At 51.8% G+C, this 18,774-nt stretch overlaps 1 protein-coding gene across 18 annotated transcripts in view; it reads right to left on the minus strand.

Annotated features, from left to right (window-relative positions):
• Positions 1 to 17,092, minus strand: part of CDH23 (cadherin related 23) — a 183,203-nt gene extending 166,111 nt beyond the window's left edge. For 5 of the 18 annotated variants that reach the window (XM_032116134.1, XM_032116128.1, XM_032116138.1 and 2 more), the window contains exons 1-3: positions 7,203 to 7,274; positions 4,710 to 4,903; positions 3,845 to 3,922 (exon numbers count right to left, since the gene is read on the minus strand). In XM_032116134.1, coding sequence (XP_031972025.1) covers positions 3,845 to 3,922; positions 4,710 to 4,875 — 244 coding nt within the window. In that variant the 5' untranslated portion in view covers positions 4,876 to 4,903; positions 7,203 to 7,274. Of the gene's footprint in view, positions 1 to 3,844; positions 3,923 to 4,508; positions 4,655 to 4,709; positions 4,904 to 7,202; positions 7,282 to 16,563; positions 16,737 to 16,834; positions 16,916 to 16,950 lie in introns of those variants that run through there. The other 13 variants (XM_032116144.1, XM_032116137.1, XM_032116130.1 and 10 more) reach the window with 8 other exon arrangements.
• Positions 17,093 to 18,774: the final 1,682 nt, after the last annotated feature.

An 18,774-nucleotide genomic window follows, 5' to 3' on the forward strand; every position in this document is an offset into this window, starting at 1 on the left:
CAAACAGGTTTAGCCCGTGTTCAATCCCACACTGACAACCGTATCTTCAGCAGCAGCTTGAGTGGCCCAGCACCCCCAGGGACCTTTCCTGGGTGCCAAAGCATCTCCCTGTCCAGGACCAGAGCACAGCAGCAAAAAGCTGTGTTGGAAGAGATCATTGACTTGGAAAGGACAGATACAGAGTGTGGAGGATGGAAGTCTTCCCTGCCTGGAGAAAAAAAGCCCTCTGGCCTGGTCCTTGTCTAGGACGGAGAATTAAATCAAATCATCCACAAATATCAGAGGGATGTGCTGCCCCAGCTCCACATGAGGATCCTGCAGAACACCCTGCCCGTGAAATACCATGTTCCTCTTTAGTTTTCTTGCGAAATAATTCTGTGTCTCAGCAGGCACGAGGTGTCACACACCAACCTAAACCCTTTAATCACCACCAGCCAGCAAAGTACACCCACACCTCAGTGGCACTCCACTATCCCTGGCTCTTCTTAGGCTGCAGCAGCCTCAGGGGCACAACTGGGAGAGCCACAACTCCATGGGCAGTGCCTGCTACATCCCATTCTGAAGTAGATGTTATAAAGAGCAAGGTTTAGCTCTGCCTATTCAAATTTAGTGAAGAAATATCCATGGTCACAGCATTTGCCAGCTCAGCAAAAGCTGCACAGAGCAAAAAGAGGGCAGAGCAACCTGTGAAATTCCCTGTCAGCTATCCATCCATCAATCCATCCATCCACCTTGCTCTCTGGGCACGGTGGACCCCGGGATGGAGAGCACAGCCTGTGCCTCCTGGGAGAGCCATGGAGCAGGAGGGAAGGAAAAGGGGGCTTTGAGCAGCAAACACAGCCCGGGTCACTGGACATGGCGCTGAGCGGGCACTGTCTGGGGCTGTCACTCTGCAGTGCTCCTGACCCTGGGACTTGCTGACTTGGGGGTTCTCCTTGGCCCCACGCTGTCCCAGGTTAATACGTGGGAGGAGGTGCTGAGGCAGCTGAATTTGGGGGACCCAGGGCTGAGCATCTCACCAGTCACAGGAAGCATCCCGGTGAGCTGGTGGGGTGGAGAGCCGAGGGCCTCAGCTGTAGACGTTCCTACCCAGGAATAAGTATGGGAACCAAACAGCCAGCAGCCCTGGCAGAAGTCCTGAGGGAGCCCAGCCTCCCCACCTGCCAGCTGTCCCAGGTGCTGTCACCAGCTTGAGCAGCACCTCCTCACACTCGCATTGCCCAGGGAATGGTCATCCCAGCAGGTTTCCCTGTGCCGTGCACTGCTCACCTGAGCAGGCTCTGCAGGGGACACCAGTCCTTCACAGAATGGTTTGCATCGCAAGGGACCTTAAAGATCATCTTGTTACAACCCCCTGCCAGGCACCTCCCACCAGACCAAGGGCTCACAGCCCCATCCAACCTGGCCTAAGATCCAGACTTAATCCCTCTCCTGGTTTTAAGCAAGGCAGGAGTTACCAAGGTCTGATAGGCAGGAGGGGACACATTGATCCCCACCCGGGTGACCGTGCTCCCTGACACAACATGGCCTGAGGGCAAGGCCAAGTGCATGTTATCACCTCAAGTGCAGTGGTTGAAGTGTTTCCCACTCTTTTAAGACAACATTATTCCAGTGACGCTAAAATGTTATTGCTAGGATGAAGGGGAAGTGGAATTACACTCGTCTGAATGGCCTCTTTTGTCATGCATTTTGCAAGGCATTGAGGCATGAAAGCTTTCAGAGAAACCTGGGTGAATCCAAGCTAGGTGGTTATAAGGCTACTTACAGACCTGACATGATGGATCATCTTCATTTTCCCATTCCTGTCCTGCTCACAGCAAATCCATTTGCTGGGCAATTAGACTCCAGTCATTACATTATGCTAAGAAGACGTTCCTTTGGCAGCAGCAGGGACCCCGACCAAGAGGAGCCGGGAATGCTGCCTGCCCATTCCCACCTGCTGACACATCCAGGGCTGCAGTCACCCCAGTGGCATCAATGCCACCCTCCCAGCTCACATCATGCCTTGCCAGGGTCCTCCAGCAACTCACCTGGCGTCCATAGCATCCCTTATCCACAGCCCTCCAAAAGGTCTGGGATTAAGCAAAATGGCCCCTGGAATAATTTTGCTTAAGACAAACAGCAGCAGGATAAAGATGGACAGTCCCTCTCCCGCACACTCTTCTCCCAAGGGGTGTTATCCAGCCAGTACTCCCATTTTCCAAGTAAAACACAGGGTGATACAGCTGCTGGCAGCTGGCACAGGCTCTCCTGGGAACCTGTCTTGCCCATGCCACCAACAGCCCAACCAACACCATCCTCCCTCCTCATCCTGCTCTCCAAGTATCCCCCCCCTCTCCTACAATTCCCTTCCCAGAACCTTCCTGGAGCTCCCATCTCTGACTCCCTCTGCATGTGTGTGTGTTTCCATTACTTCTGGGTGAAGTAACTGACTACAGGGTCAGTCCACCTGAAAATTGCTCTCCCCAGACCTAAATGAAACAGATGGGCATTGATGATGTTTTGGGAGAAATTAATCAGCCTGGACCAGCGGCAGTGCCAGCAGCTCCCTCAGCCCAATCTCACCTAATGAGTTCCAAGCTCTCTGTCTTAATAGCTCCTGACAAAACTAATTTACTCTTGTAAGTGATTAGAGGGGGAATGATCTCTTAATTGTTGCTTAAGATCCCTTTTGACATGGCAGGCAGCAGGCAGGGAACGGCTGGGTTTGGAGGGAAGGGATGTCATGGGAATGGGCACTCAGACCTCAAAAAGGGACACTTTTTTTTCCAGGAAACAGGTGCCACACACTGTTCTGCTCCTCACACTCAGGATCTCGGAAAGGTGTTTCCAGATGCTGCTTTTTTTTAAAGTTAGTAAACCTGAACTCAGAAAACACCTGCCAAAAGCAGGAAACACAGAAACAACTGTGTGTGTCAACACTTCCCAGGCTGACATTTCCCTCCGGTGCATCTGGAAACAAAATCCCAACGTGCCAATATTCTTAAGAGTCAATTATACATAGACACAGTGTAATACAAAGTTTAAAAAAAAAAAAAGAAATTCAACTGCCAAAGTAATTCCAAGAACAACTTGACTCACATAATGTCTCACTAGAAAGCAGGCTGTAGGAAATCTTCCCCTATTTTCAGGCAAAATAGAAGTTCAGTCCAATTCCCATAAGGTATTTCAAGCTCAAGTGCTTGGAGAGCAAGGTGCTCTGGGAGGAAGCATTTCCATTAAGCTGTTCCCAAGCAGCTCTCACTCCTGCTCCCTTCCCAGGGCTTCTCCTGAGGATGCATCTCTGTGCAGAGCTCAGCTACCACACAGGAGCCTCCACCATCCATCCAAACCAAGACTCCACATCCTGCCTGCTTGCTCAGACACCACCCTAAATCCCACAGGGGCTGCAAATGCGTGACCAAGGGGACCCAGGAAGGGACAGAAGGCTCAGCTGGAAGCACTGGTTGAGTCCTGGAGGAGACCCCTCCAGACTCTTCCAACCCTTGACAGCTCTGCTAATGATGTGGGTGCAGCAAGAGCCCTTTCTTAAGGAAGGTGCTGCTTGGGCTGCACGGCTGGAGGTGGGAGAAGGGATCTCCACAGGCTCCACCCCAGCCACCCAATCAATTCCTCCCGCATTAAAAGCCAGTCACGAGCCCTGATTGAAGACCACAAGTTTAATGGACTGAGAGCCTGGGAAGGCGCCAAGAATGACCGGGTCGATTTCTGCATTTACTAAAAACTGATCCCCAGCTAAATAAAGAAAGAAAAGCTCCATCTGTCAGTCAAAAAAAAAGCGTTCCTTTTCCGTACTTTTCCATAGTGTGGTGGCAGCTGCTGCCCACAGGCCCATCCCACTTACCCACAGGTGTGTCCTCGTTGATCAGCAGGTAGGTGTCAAAGAAGTAGTTGATGAAGTATGGCAGGCGATTGCCTTGACCTGGGAAGAGGACGAAAACAAGGAGTTATTTCCCTGGCACGGGCCAGCACGGCTGGGAAAGGCTCAGGAATGCTCACAGGGCACTGGGTTCATGCTGACAAGGGGTAACCCCCAAGATGAGAGCTAGCAGAAGGACAGAAAGCAGCATGAGGTCCCCCATAAAAGCTGGCAGGGGAGCCACTTCCCTCTACCAATCTTTCTGGATTTGATATTTTCCAAAAGGCTTAGGGGAAGAGGGAAGCCAACAGCACAGGGACCAGGAGCATCAATTATTGGTTTAGCCCATGACTAATACCTTCGCTTTGTTCCCATGGCTGAGAGCCTTTCGCCTTGTCAGCCACCCCAGCAAACCCCCGTGCTCCTTCCTTCTCCCATCACCCGGCTGCCTTTCCCTCTAATTGCCTCCTTTCACCTTTAATAACCAGGCTCACTCCTTTCCACTCCCGTTTTTACGGCGCTGGAAGCTCGTGAGCCTGCCCCTGGCCCGCAGCCTCATTAGGGGACAGCGTCAAGTGCAGAGCACGTAGGAGAGTGACAAAGGCAGCCTGAGCCAGGGAAAGAGTCAACCAGGAAAGACCTACTGTACCAGGGCTGCAGGGAAAGAGGTGGCGGGAGAGGCACATAATGATTTCCCAAGAAGGTTTGGCAGAGCGTGTTCAGCATCCCACCTCGAGAAACAGGAACCAGACCAAGCTTCAGAATCCTCTTTGCCTGCCCAAGCACCCAAAGGAGAGAGATGCTCCTGAGACCTTTCAAACGCAGGTCTCAGGTGTGCATCCCAACAAACCTGCTCCTGGGGACATGGGCACAAGATGGGAGAGCAGCTCCCCCAGGGCTACCTCCATGACAAGACGGGGATTTTTCAACGCTGCCCTCTTTCCTGAGGCACCAGGTTGGTTAGACACCCTGAGAAATGGGAAAGCACTGGAGGCAGCACTGTTGCAAAGGCACATTTAAATCCCAACCTCTGGAGTTAAGTACCTGGAAAGAAAATAAAAAGGAACCTGACAGAGGGGATTATTTGAGGGCTAGGAGCATCTCCAGAGGCTTGGCAGCACACTTGTCACTGGCTGCCACGCTGGGGCCAGCAGGCTCTGGGAGGGGCAAATGAGGCTAGAACACCCCAAGCAGCCCTTAGCACACAAGACTCACTTCTGCAAAACCTTTCTGTTGCAAAATACATTTCTTAGTATCATCAGCATGCTAAAAATAAGTTGCACTGTCCAAATCCAGCTGCAGCAGGTGCTGGGAGGCTTTCAAACCACCCAGCACACAGGATCTGTGTGTTCAGGGAGGAGGGAGACCAGCACCTGAGAGCTTGGAATTGCTGAGGGAGGGTCTAAAGGCAGGACACTGCTTTGAGCTGCAAATCCCAGGATAAACACTGGCATTTCCTTCTGAGAGATTGCCACAACCACCCAGTTATACCCTGGGATGCACCTTCCCTGTAACCCTCAACACAAGAAGGGGTCCCCCCAGCACAGGAGGGACATGGACCTGCTGGATAGAGTCCAGAGGAGGCCACGGAGACACTAAGAGAATTGGAGCCCCTCTGTTCTGAAGCCAGGCTGAGAAAGCTGGGGGCGTTCAGCCTGGAGAAGAGAAGGTTCCAGGGCTCACCTCCTGCAGCAGTAGCCAGGCAGGAGCAGGGAGACTCCACTGTCATGCCAGAGCTAAACCATCCTCTTCCAAACACTCCAAGCCCACTCAGGCTCCACTTGTCCATTATATCCCAGCTCATTGCTTCACCAGGAGCTTTACAAACCTTCTGGGAAGAGTTGCTCCGTCACCTGCAGTGCCCAGGGTGTGTGGGAGGGCATCCATGCACTTATGGCTATGGCAGGCACAGGAGCTGTGCCAGCACTTGCTTATCACGGAGATGACAACCCAAGCCCTGGGCAGGGTTTAGGAGAGAAGGGCTGGAACGCTGCTGAGCTGCAAAACCTCCAAATCCCCATTTCCATGTGCTGCCTGTCCAAGGCTTTGCAGTTTCTCACTGCAATGAGGGAGCAAGTCCCCAGCTGGGCAGGCAAACCCCGCCATCCCACCTCCAATGGGATACCCTGGCAAGTGACCTCTCGGGGGGAGGGGGGAGGGGGGTGAAGGACTTGCTAGATTGTCTTTTTTCCTTATTTTTCCCCTTCCCAGAGGAGCACCAGGGCAGTGCTCCCAGTGAGGCTCTCCTTGATCCAACACGACACCAGAGGGAGATTGACTGCGCCTGTCACTCACAGCTAATGTCATCCACTGACTGCTTAATCAGGCTGCCAATCTGGGCAAGCCATCTCGAGGTTTCAGGAGGGGGGAAAAAAGGGGGAAAAAAAGCCTTTATTCCAAAGGGCACAGTGCTATCAAACAGACACACACTGGCTATTGTTTATCAGCAAGAGCCACACAGGCACCCCCTCCCTACACCAGCACCCAGGGGGTTTAGGCCGGTCATGCAACAATCCCAGTTTTCACGGGGCTTTGCTGTACATTTACAGCTCCTATGCACCTTGTGATATGCCAGAACCTGTCCCAAAAGGCACATTTTCTACACCAAAAGGCCATTGTCCCACCAGCTCCCTGCCAGAAGCCCCTGTGCCACGAAAGACCCACAGCATCAGTGGGAAGGGCTTACTGTGGAGGCTCTTCTGGCCCACAGCCCTGCCTTTCCCGCCATGGGAAATTAGAAAAGAGGTTTTGCAGCTTAGATAGGAGTTATTTTCCCCCCAGCATATATTAAAGCACAGTTCAGGTAACGACTTTGCTGCTGAAAGCATGGGGAAAGCCCTGTCAGCAATATTCTGCTGCTGAACAGCTAACAAGCTTCTGCTTTACATCCCTGCCTGTGATCTCTGCCTCCAGTTTTCTTTAGGTTTTGTTTACGTAAATTGACCTCATGTCAGGTCCAGCACCAGCTTTGCCTTGGTGAATCCACACCTGGAAGTTGCCAAGGGCTTTTCACCAAGATACACCAGGAGCATCTACCACTGTCGGGTTGACCAGCACATCCCTCCTCCTCCAAGGCTTTTTCCAGTCCCACCGGCTCTCTCACAAGAAGGGCCATCTGATGCCACATGCGCAGCCAGTAAGGACTACAAGAAGAGTGGGAGCACAATGTGCAGGTCCCCAGGACTTCACGGGATGGAGACAGGAGATCACTCACCTGTAGCAGCCACATCGCCCCAGCAGTGCTGCTTTGTATATCCATCAGAAGACGACAAAGACAGCAATTATTGCCTTTACACCTTGCAAACACGAGCACTGAGCAGGGAGAGAGCAGAGACAGACTTACCTGGAGAGACCAGCCCCAGGAGCAAGAGGAGAGGCAGGAAGGTGCTGGCAGCAGCCACACGACGCTTCATGGTTCCTGTCAAAGAAGAGAGGCAGTGTCAAGTCCAGCACTTGACAGATACGATCTTGTCTCCCTAAATCAGGCTCAGGGTACAGCCCTGCCCCAGGTTCCCTGATGCCACAGGGGAACCCTCAGGACATCAACACTCTGTTTCTCAGTTCATGTAGCCCCCAAACATCCTCTTAGCAATAGAAACCACGATTAACCTGGTGGAGGTGCTCCATTTTTTTCTTTCCTCTTCCCAAAGATCCTCTCATGTGAGGGGACAAGCCACAGTGACCGCCGTGACCAGGAGAGGAGCAGCCCCAGCTGGGATGAGCCGCTCCAGCACCAGAGCAAAGGAAGAGCTGCTGTGACCTGGGAGTGACACAGCAGTGAGCTGTCAGCAGCCGGATCTGAGATGATTTGGCAGAGTTGTGCGGGAAGCTTGACCCAGAATCACTGGAGAGGCACCAAGATTTGGGAACAGAGCTCCTCGAACCTCTCACAGCACCTGGGTGGCTGCAGAGCAGGCACTGCAGGAGCACAGGAGGCAGGGAGGCTGCCGAGCGTGTCCTCAGCCCTCTCTGCCTCCCAAATTTTCAACACAGCACAGGGCTACTCACTCTAAGGAAACAGAATAAAACAGCACCAGGGAGCTGCCAGCACAGCCACATCCTCACCTGGTGTTCAGACCATCAACCCCAAAGCTTTTTCCAAACCAACCCCACAAAACCTCAGCCAAGTCTCGCTTTGCAAGGAAATTTGCACACAAGGATTTTAAAACATTCCAACCCTGGAGGCAAATATAAATCACATGTATTACACAGAGTGTAAAGGCACAAGGAGACCTCCAGAAGCTTCCTCAGGCAGAGCCTGAGACCGACAGGACACCCCAGTGACGCATCTCTGAAGCTCTCCATGTTTCCCTGAGTGCTCTGCAAGCTGTGGGGCAGTGGAATGTTTTCCCACCAGATCCAGCTGGGACAGCAGCAGCCCCAAGGACAGAGAGAGGAGGTGACACTCCAGGGAGAGGAGCTGTCACCCAGCTAAACCTTCCCTTCACAGCATCCTGCTCTACCCACATCAGTGGGTAGAGTTATCCCAACCCAGCTAAGGGTGAAGGGCTCTGCCCCCCTTAAGAGATTCATGGGAATCCTCAGGGAGGCTCCTAAAGGAGCTCCAAAGCAATAGCTACACCTATTTTATTGTTACTGATGGATGTGTCAAAGCAGACAGCTCATAACAACTCTGTCACTGCAGAAAGGGCCTGAAATTCTAATTTCTCCCGCTATTTTGCTACAGAGAGTCTCTGGGATGAAGAGGTCTGTGCCTAGACAAGAAAAATGGTGCTGTGGTGCATCTTCAGGTATCTCAGTGCAAGCCTGAGAAGACAGGTGTAATCATGCCCATCGCCTCAGAAAACACAGTCAGGGCAGGAGAGTTTAAACCTCTACCCCATGACAAGCTTCTGACTTCTGAGTGCTCGGTGTCAGCAGAGCATCCATAAGGCCCAGTTTCTAAACAAAAATGACCACTTTCCCAGGAACCAGGCATCCTGACAATCCCTTTAAATACTTATGTTTGGCCAGCAAAAGCAGAATAGATTCTTGTAATAAAGAAAAAACACCAAACATCTCAATTTTCCCCTTGCTTTAATAGGTTTTGGGGAGGAGGAAATCTCAGACAGCACTGTTGTTCCAGACCCCTGCATCCAGCATGGAATGCAGAGCCCAAGCTCTTGGTGCTGCAGCCAGAGAGGATGCGATGGAAATGGGTTCCTCTGCCTTCTGCAATGCCAAAATGGCACTGAGGAAAACACTAACTTTCTTCTCAAACAGCACCACTATCAGCCCAAGTGAGCGTGAACATTTTCCATCTTCACAGCCCATGTTTAAAAGGCAACAGGGCAGTGGAAAAACAATTTATGTGATGTAGAAATAAAGGCGGTTGACAGCATCCCCTTTCGAGTGTCATGATAAATCTAAATATTGGATATTCCAAGTCAGTCACTTCATTATGTAAGTAATTGCCTGAAATGTCATTTTGATTTTCTCTGTCTTCATTAATATTGCAGCTCTTCACTGGTTCTTCGAGATGGTTCACTCAGATATTGCAAATTTAAGGAACGGGATCAAGAAGTCTCTGGGGAGAACTTAAAAAATTGTGACTAAGAGCAGATTAAATTGCACCTTGTGCCTGAATGAGGGTCTTCAGAGGAAGCATTTGGTGCAGTTTCCAGCATGATAATGTCTCTGGGCAAGGCATCCCCAGGAGCTCAACTGTTGTCTCCTCCTGGCTGCCAAAGCATTAATGTTAAACCAGAGGTTTCCCCATCCACTGGCAGCTGCTCCCAAGGCACACAGAGCAGCAGACAGAGCGTCAGGGAATGGGAAGCTGAGGAAACACCACAGTGCAAACAAATCTGGGGCTTGAAAGTTTAGGAATCAACTTAGGTCAAGCAAAGGCTTTTCAGCCTGCTTTCTCCAAATGCCTCCTCCTTTCCCAAGCCTGAGAAGCGGCTTTTTCACTGCTTCAACAGCATTGCTGCATCCCTAAACGTGGCAAATCCCACCTGCTCCAGCCCTTGGCACGCACCCACCCCAGCCATGCTCCAGGAGCCTCCTCCTGGCACCTCACCTCCGTGGAACGCTGGAGCAGGGACGCTCCCAGTGCTCCAGCCCGGGCCATGGACTGCTCTTGGGGTGCTTTAACAGCAGTTCCAGGCTCTGCACCCGGGCTGGTTTATTTTTAAATGCACTGCTGGGGCGCTTGCCTACGGGAGCGGCTCTGCGCACACACAAAACATTCCGCTGCCTCCGCCGGAGCTGCCGTTCCGGAGCCCGGCTGGCAGAGCTGCTCCATGCTGGCATCTTTAATCATCCCCAGAACCCCTGTCCCTTCTTCCCCCCGCCTGGTCTTCCCTTCCCCAAACAGCACCGCGATGCTCGAGCCTCAAAATTTACAGCTCCAACCTCTCTGTTTGCTCCGCGCTGCGCCAGGGGCACAGAGAGGAAATGAAAGTGTAAATCAGAGCATCTCCCGAACGGCCACCGCAGGAGGAAACTCTGTGCCTTCCCAAAAGAGCCCCTTTTCTGGCAACAAAACACCAATGATGTCCCCCAAAGAGGGACAGCATTGCCCACCCACAGGATTTGATGTGGGAGGTGGGGTGGAAGTACCTGAGATGTCACCAGGATGCCACCACACCCACAGCATCCATCCAGCTGCTGGAGGACCCCTCTCTGCCAAGCTTCCTCTGCCACTGCGGCCACCTTGGAAGAGCAGCCAGGAGATCCAGCATGGACCACCACCAAACACGCATCCAAAAAACCACCCCTGGGATCCCCTTTGGCCAAGCACATCGCTTAACACCACCCCTCACACCAAAAGAACAGCCTCTCCTGCTTTCCCAGCTTCCTCGTCCCTCTGCCGCTTAAAAAAAGCACTGCTAGAAATTCACCTTTTCTTCTTATTGCTGCCTCTTGGCCAGGACTTTACAATAAGTAGGATTCAAAAGGAAAAAAAATTACAACTTAATTCCAATTTTTTTTTTTTATTCCCACCCCCATATTGGCATGAGCCATATCCAAGTCATAATTCCCAAAAATAACAAATTGCAGAACAGGGTAATCAGAAGTAAATTGATATTGATAAATAAGCTTTTCTCCCGTGCAGTAGGTGGTTTATTTTAATCTAATGAGTTTTATATTTTCTGAGCTTTCGGATTCTGTGATGAAGAGCCGTCCGCACTAGAATTACAAAGCACTTTGAAATATTGTAATTTTATGGCTCATTTTGTCAGGACTCTTGAAAATGAGATTTGTTCCCAGTGAAAAAATTTGCCCCCCCTTTTTTTTTTTCTTGCTTTCTATTCCCTGCAGCGAAAGAAAATAAAATTTCCCGGTTAAATAAATACAGGCCAGGATATTGGTATGCACATGGGAGCAGGGATATGGATGCCCACAGGGAATAAGGGGCACAGCTGCTGGCACCTGCCACAACCCACCTGAGATGGTGTATGTAGGAGAAAAGAGCATGAAAATCCTCTCTCTCCTTCCTTCACCCCAAAATCAAAATGAAGGCTGGAGAGAGGGGTGTTTTCTCCCCACAAATCTCTGCACTTCCCAACTGGGGTACTCAAACCTTTCTTCTTCCAGGGAAAAAGCTCGAGCTGCTCCTTACTAACAACTACTAACACCCAAAAGTTTCCCACGCTTCCAGCAGTTTACTTCCATTTTAAAACAAGGACAGGAGTGAAAGTATTTTGGTTGGGGCTTCCAGACATTTGCTTTCCCACAGGAATCAAACATTAGCTGCAAAATTACATTAACACATCATTTAACCAAAAACCCAGATTCAGAAGGAAATGCCATCTTTAAACATTCCTGTCCATGCAGGAAGGCTGTGCCTGGGTTGGAAATGACATTGGTTTTCCAAGTCACTGCCACAAGACAATCCCAATAACTACCCCACTCTGCATAAGCAACACCAAACCCTACACCATAACTGTGGCATCTCCAAGGAAAAGTCAAATAATGCATCCAACTCAACGTCTGCATCCATGGAATATTAAAATAACACCCCGGGAGCTTTGGGAAGAGGGTTCCTATTCCCTGCTGCATCAGTCACCGGCACCCATCCCTCCATGGCAAGGGCAACTTCTCTTTTGGGGAGACAGAAATGGAGATTCCTGATTTATATCCTTTTAAGTGGGACAGCACTGGCTCTTCAGAGTCTCCAGCACTGGTTGCTAGTCACCATAGGCCTCATAGCAACCATTTTCCATCACAAAACCTCCGTTCAGCTGGAACAGCAGCTCCTAAGCTGGGAGGAAGGCTGGGATGGGGCATAGAGACCAAGCCAACAGGCTCCTGGGCTGCACCAACACATGGAAGCAACACAGCAAAGCTGTGGAGCAGATGATGCTAACGTGGGATGAAAAGGTGGAAAAGCAGCCAACAGCAACAGAGCTTGGCTTAAAGGAAAAAAAGAGGGAGGAAAAAAGGAGGAGGGGAAGAAGGGTGGGAATCCTTGCTTTAGGAGAAAGTGGAAAGCTGAATGCAGAGAAGTGACACACACAGTCTGGTCTCACAAGACAGGACCCTCTCTCCAGGCTCTTAGAAAATATACAGGAATGGACAAAGTGGCAAATGTAAGAATGCTGAAGGCCTGACTCCAAGCCTGCTCAGGAATGGGATGCCAGACACTTTCTTCTTGTGCCCTGCCTGGAAGAAGAAGGCCTCCCCCTCACCCAGAGCAGGCAGCAGCCTGGCTGGACTTCCAAGCACTGCATCAAAACTATGCAGGAGAAGTGTTCAACATCCTCGGGCTCCCACACACGATTCCTGAGTGTCTGTACTGCTGCCACCCAGCCTGTGCCTACAGACCCTGGGGGTTCCCAACCGTGCCACTCCAGAGCTGGGCACACGAGCTGTGCTTGGTTTGGGGGAAAGAAGAGGACAAGATATGTGTGAAGTGGGATTAAAGGGGAAAAAAGCATCTGCTGGTAGGGACTGCCTTGGCACCTCCCTCCTTGCCATGTCCAGGTACAGTTTTCAAGGTGAAGATCCCCTTTTTGCAGCAGGAGGGAGCAGGGCACAGGCTTTGCCCCAAGATGTCCCCCCACAACAGCAATAAAGGATTCAGCATCAGCCTCAAGAGCAAGTCACCAGCCTCAGAACCACCAGCTCCTCCCAATCAGTCACCAAGCTGCATTTTAAAGCCCTGCCAAAGGAGATGGGTGAGTTACTTAACTCCATCTCCCTTGGTAAACACCACTGCAAGTCCAGGACCCCGGGTGTGTGTGCACCTGGGATTTCATCCCATCTCCCTGCCCCCAGCTGCCCCTAAGCTCCAGGCTGGGTGTTTGCAACACTAAAAAGAAGCAACAAGGCTACTTTGCTCAGGCCTCTGGTGACTGGAATGGTAGATCTTAAAAACAGAGGGAAAAAGGGATGCTTCAGAAGAAAGGGAAAAAAATAAAACAACTATAAGAAAACCCACAAAAAACCTTCACACTGGTGAACTGGAGCTGCAAAGGCTCTCAGGCCATTTCTTGCCTCATCCAAATCAAGAGGGAAGTGTCCTTGCTGCATTCACACAAAGCTCACTTAACTTCCAGAGAGAGGCACTTTGCTGCTCCAGACCTTTCCAAGGCCCGCTGGCTGTTCCAGCTAATAAAAGGGAAGCTTCGCCGGGCAGAGCAGCACCATGGGCACACTGGGGTAATCACTCGCTGGCTGGAATTGTAGGAGCAGGAAAAAAAGATAGAGACAGCACACGGCAAGGAAGATGGGGATACTTACGAGGAACCCCCTCAAAATCCCTCAATCCCAAACAGCAGCCCTGGGGAGCAGGGATTGAACAGAAAGACAAAGGCATGCAGCAGGGATGAAATTATTTGGATTAATGACAGCAGTCCATCACCAGTGACAGGCTTGTTCATGCGAACCCTCCTGAGACCCCAGATGTGGCTGAGGGCCCTTGAAGCTGTCCAGTCCCTCTCCTACATGCCCTTTCCAAAGGTGCAGCATGCCCAGCCTCCAGCACATTGCTCTATTTCCATCACAAGTTTGCCCCCAGTGACTCTCTCTCCCCAGCTCACTCCAAGCAGGACCTCTTTCTTCCTGGGAGAGCAGCTGTTTTATCAAACCCACAGATCAGGGCAAAGCAATCCAGGCTCTGGCAGAGGCTCTGAAGGGACAGCACAGCCTTCCCACACCCAGAGCAGTTTCCATTGCAAGCCAGGTCCTTGGCCCCAGGACACGGGTTGAAATGGACGCTTCCAGGAGGCTGCAAAAGTGACATTGTGTGCCAGGATTGCCCCGCTGGTCAGAAGGGACTTTAAAGACCACCCAGTTCCAGCCCCTGCCGTGGGCAGGGACACCTTCCACTATCCCAGCTTGCTCTAAGCCCCATCCAACCTGGCCTTGGGCACATCCAGGTATGGGGCAGCCACAGCTTCTCTGGGCACCCTGTGCCAGGAGCTCCCCACCCTCACAGCAAGGAATTCCTTCCTAATATGCCATCTAATCTTCACCTTCATGGACTGAAAGGCACCAGGCCCCTGGACTAACATCTCCTGCCCACACTGAAACCTCAAGCTGAGCACAGCCCACGGATAAATGCTACTCCAGCCCCTGCCATAGCATCCTGGTCTTTACCAAACCACTGGCAAGATCCAGGACATCTGCAAGATTTGGGTCTTAACCATTGGAATTCCCAATTTCTCCCCATTTCAGCTGCAGAATCTACACACTGAAATACAGTCAGATAACATCAGCACAAAGGCAGGAATTTTCACATTTGTAGGCCTTAGGCCACAAAAGCCCCAAAATAACTATATTTATCCTGCAACATTATTAGAAGTCTTATTGGAGGAAGAAGGATACTATAGTGGGGAAAAAAACATGGAAGTTTTAGGTTGCACATGGAACTGTTCATGCTCCCAAAGCAAAGCTCCAGCTCAATTAGCCTGGCTGCGAGCAGCTGGGATATTTTACACCCTAACAAGAGGCCACAGGCCAGCCCCCTCATCAAGCCAATCCCATATCCTAAAGCTTCTTAAATTCAAAACTAATCTGTGCTCCAGACCATCCGCACAGAACATCTAAGAAACTTCATAAATGGAATCCTTTTTAAGAGGTCCTTTCCCCCCAGCTGCTCCGGGGTGTGCTCAGAAGAGGATTGCAGGGCCTTTTTCCTTGCACCAGGTCAGCAGAGGAGCTGCCATGCCATGGGCATCACTCTGGAGATTACTGCAGCTGGGCAGCAGGAATGGTTCTGGTGCTGCCTCCCTCCCTGCTGTACCCAGGTGATGCTCCTGGCAGAGGGACACAGTCCCTTTGGACATGGGCTGGGGGCCCTTCCCAGGCTCAGCCACAGCAGCCAGCCAAGCTCCACGGCTCCCACCTCTTCCAGACATTGTTGCTCCCAATTATCACAAAAAAAAGTTAAAAATTAAAAGAAGGGACAACATCAATTTTTACAGTTTCCCACAAAGATGGTGTTTTACAACCTGATCTTAAAACAAAACATTGTGTTTTTCACTACACCATCCCAACTCCTTCCGAAACAAGAAAGCTTTGTGCTGGGGAGGGACAGAAGTAGCGAAGGAAAACGGAATTGCACAGCAATTTCTCCCTCCCTCCTTTGACAGGACAGGGGAGAAGAAGAGACAAAGGCAAAACTCACTCTGCCAAAATAACCACCTGGATTTTCACAAATGCAAGTATTCCATGGGAATACTTTATTCCCAGCCCCCACTCTCCAAAAAAATAAATTTAAAACATCTCAATGCACCGCTCTACCCCACATGCACGAGGCAGCCCAGGCTCCCGCAGGATGCACCGGGAAGATCTCGGGAAGAAGACAGGCTTGTTGCATGCAGCCCCAGCAGAGCGAGCCCCGGCAGCTCTGCCAGCCCTCCTGCCCAAGGAATCCGCTGCCAGACGCGGCTTTTCCCCCAGCACAGGCTAAAAAACCCAAAGCAACTACAAAGAAAACACACATCAGCGTAAGAAATGTCCCATTCCAGCATCCCTCTCCTCCTGGAAAACGCTGATGTATAAAAGAGGCAGCTTGGGGAAGCGATAGTGGCCGGCAAGGTGGCCAGAACACGGATTTAAAGGAAAGAGGGTCTGCAGGTTCTGGAGGAGACGAAAGAAAGCAGCAGCAAGTAAAGAATCAGAGGAGGAAAAGTAATCTAAAATAAAGTGTTTTCTCAAAACGTTCAGGGAAAGCTTGACATTTTAAAGCGCTGTCCTGCTATTTTAATAGTGTTTGGAGGGGATTTAAAAATCCCACCGCTTCCACTGCGGCTCAGCCCCCACGCGCGGCTGCGGCGTGGCATTCCCACGTCTGGGAAGAAGTTCAACCCTGGCTTATCCCAGAAACTTTGGAGCTTCTGAGCAGCCCGAACTCCAAATTAGAGCCGGGGATAGGGGGAGGAGGGGGCAGCGTGCCCGCTCCCTCGGGGCAGGACAGCGGATGCCACCGTACGTTTATAGTGTTATTTTAGGGAAAAGGGAGAAAGGTTGGGCTCCCCCTCTACTGCCACGGAAACCACCGCGCTAAGCGCGTCCCCCCGCCCAAAAGAATAACAATAATAATAATAATAGCAGGGCTCGGCCCCCCAAAAAATCTGTTCGCTCGGTGAAAGCAAACAAAGTAGGTTCTGGAAGGGAGACCCCGCGCAAAGCCGCCCCCCGGGAAATGGAGGGGGTGATGCCCTCGCCTCCGCACATCCTCCTCGCCCCCCATCCCACCCCTCCCAAATGAATAAACCCACGAGGAATAAGGAAAAGCGGTGGGCCATTACCTGTGGTGGATATCTCGAAGCCCGGTGTCAGCGGCGACCCCCCATGCCCCCCCCCGCCGCCCTGCGAGCCGCGTGAGCCGCCGCGGGAGGAGGAGGAGGAGGAAGGGGAGGGAAAGGGAAGGAGCGCAGGAGACACTGACGCGGGCGGCGCAGCGCCCCTCGCCCAGGTACCCGGGATTTCAGCGCCGGCTCCACCTTCCCCCGCTCCTGACCCCTCCCTGGGGACTCCCAGCCGCCCCAAATCCAGGGCTCGCCCCCAAACAGCAGTCACCTCCTCAAATCCAACTTCAGCCCGAGCCGGCACTGGGTGCTGGTTACTGAAAGTTTAACTCAGCCTCGGTGGGTTTAATTATTTTTTTTTCTTGCTAATGTTGTTATTTCTCTGACCTGCACGCGGGAGCAGCTGGCAGGGCCCGGAGCACGTAAATCATACATGAGTAGGAAAGCGATCCGGGCACGGCGTGCCAGGAGAGCCGCATGGATATTCCTGCCGAGCTGCTCTCCCCGGGCACCCGGAGCCTCGCTCTCCATGGGCAGGGGCTCCTATCTACCGTGCTGCCAAGCCACACTTCCGACCAAACCCTCCTTGCCCTCAACCCTGTGTCCTCCCGGCATTCCTAAGCCTGGCAGGACATTCCTGCCTCCGGTCCAAGACCTCCCCACAAGCAGCTTTTGGGAAAACGGCCAAATGCCACTGCTTCACCCCATTTCTTGCCTTCTTGGAAGCAACAAAGCCATAAAAAGCCACTTGCAGTGACACCAATCCTCTCACCGAGGGGGTGACTCCCTGTCCCTGGATCGGGCAGGGCTTTGGGTCCTGCGCTGCTGCACACACCGGCCTCCCACCACCACATGGGGCCCGTGGAACTGTACCATCGCACCCAACCCCATCACGACCAGCTTTGATTAGAATGCTAAACAAGCACGGTTTGTGCTGCTAAAGCCCACCCTGGAGCCTTGCCTAGGAATCACAGAATCCCAGAATAGTTTGGGTTGGAGAGAACATCAAAAATCATCTCATTCTGTTCCCCTGCCATGGCCAGGAACACCTTCCACTAGACCAGGATGCTCCAAGCCTCATCCAATTTGGCTTCAAACATTTCCAGGGATGTGAGGACCCTTCCCCTCCACTCACCTCCACTCCCCTCATCCTGGAGCACCCTTAGGCAAATGCTCTTGCAGGCATAGGTGGAGGTAATTAAGCCTTTGCCTCTCTTGAGCCGCTCCTTCTAATTATGCCATTAACACAGCTCCCGGGCTGATTGGTTGGAATTGGGCACAGGTCTGCTCCTGGTACTCCCTGGGGATGGGGGGGATTCCTCCACCAAACCTGGCTAAGCCTCAAGCACTTCACACCCCAGAGCCAGCCCTGGCACACGTGCAGCTGCTTTGGGCTGAACCCAAAGTCCCTGGCAAACAGGTGAATGCAATAAGCTCTCTGCAGCTGACTAAGGCACCGGCAGATAATTTCCTCACATCACACCTTGGCTGTGTTAGGTTCCTTAAGGAATTGGCGTTGGTAGCTGGCACTGACCTTGGGGGTCACCAGGAGTACAAAGGGTGCAGGTGTTACCTGTTTGGGGTTCTGAGCACCCCGCTGAGCTGAGCCACCTGCTCTGGGGAGTTTCTCTCTCCCGGGGCCTTCATCCCCTCCTTGCCTTCTTCATCACCATGCAGCGTGTACACAGCCAGGATCCTCACGCTGTGTTCATCCCAGCAACATCCACAAAGTCAGGGAGCTAATGAGGGGAAGAAATGACAAAAAAAGAGAGGAACCAAAGCAAAACCATAGGTGAAGACATGTCTCAGGCCTGGGTGCCTGTACCTGCTCTGGCTTTGCACAGGTGATGTCTCACTTAATGATACTCTCCTGATAAATTCAGGTCAGTGTTTCTACTTAAACAGGAGCATGCCTCTCCTTTGCTAGGTTCCTATGCCTTGGCTTCACACCATGGATTTCTGCTCACATCCTGACTGGTTTGAAGATGTGTCACCTGTTTTACATAAGTCAGTTCTAACAAGGCCGAGTTCTTCCTGGCCTGGGGGTCTGGCTTGGACTCCCAGTCCCACTCCCAGTGGAGTACAGGCTGCAGCCTTTCCCATTGAAGAGGAGAGGGAGGACTGGGAGGATTTCAGTGCCTAGGTTCACAAAACACACAGGAATTCAGTATCTTGTGATCTGTGCCTCCCTGTCAAGCCCAGTTTAAATCA

This window comes from Corvus moneduloides, chromosome 8, assembly GCF_009650955.1.
Source record: "Corvus moneduloides isolate bCorMon1 chromosome 8, bCorMon1.pri, whole genome shotgun sequence".
Lineage (NCBI taxonomy): Eukaryota > Metazoa > Chordata > Aves > Passeriformes > Corvidae > Corvus > Corvus moneduloides.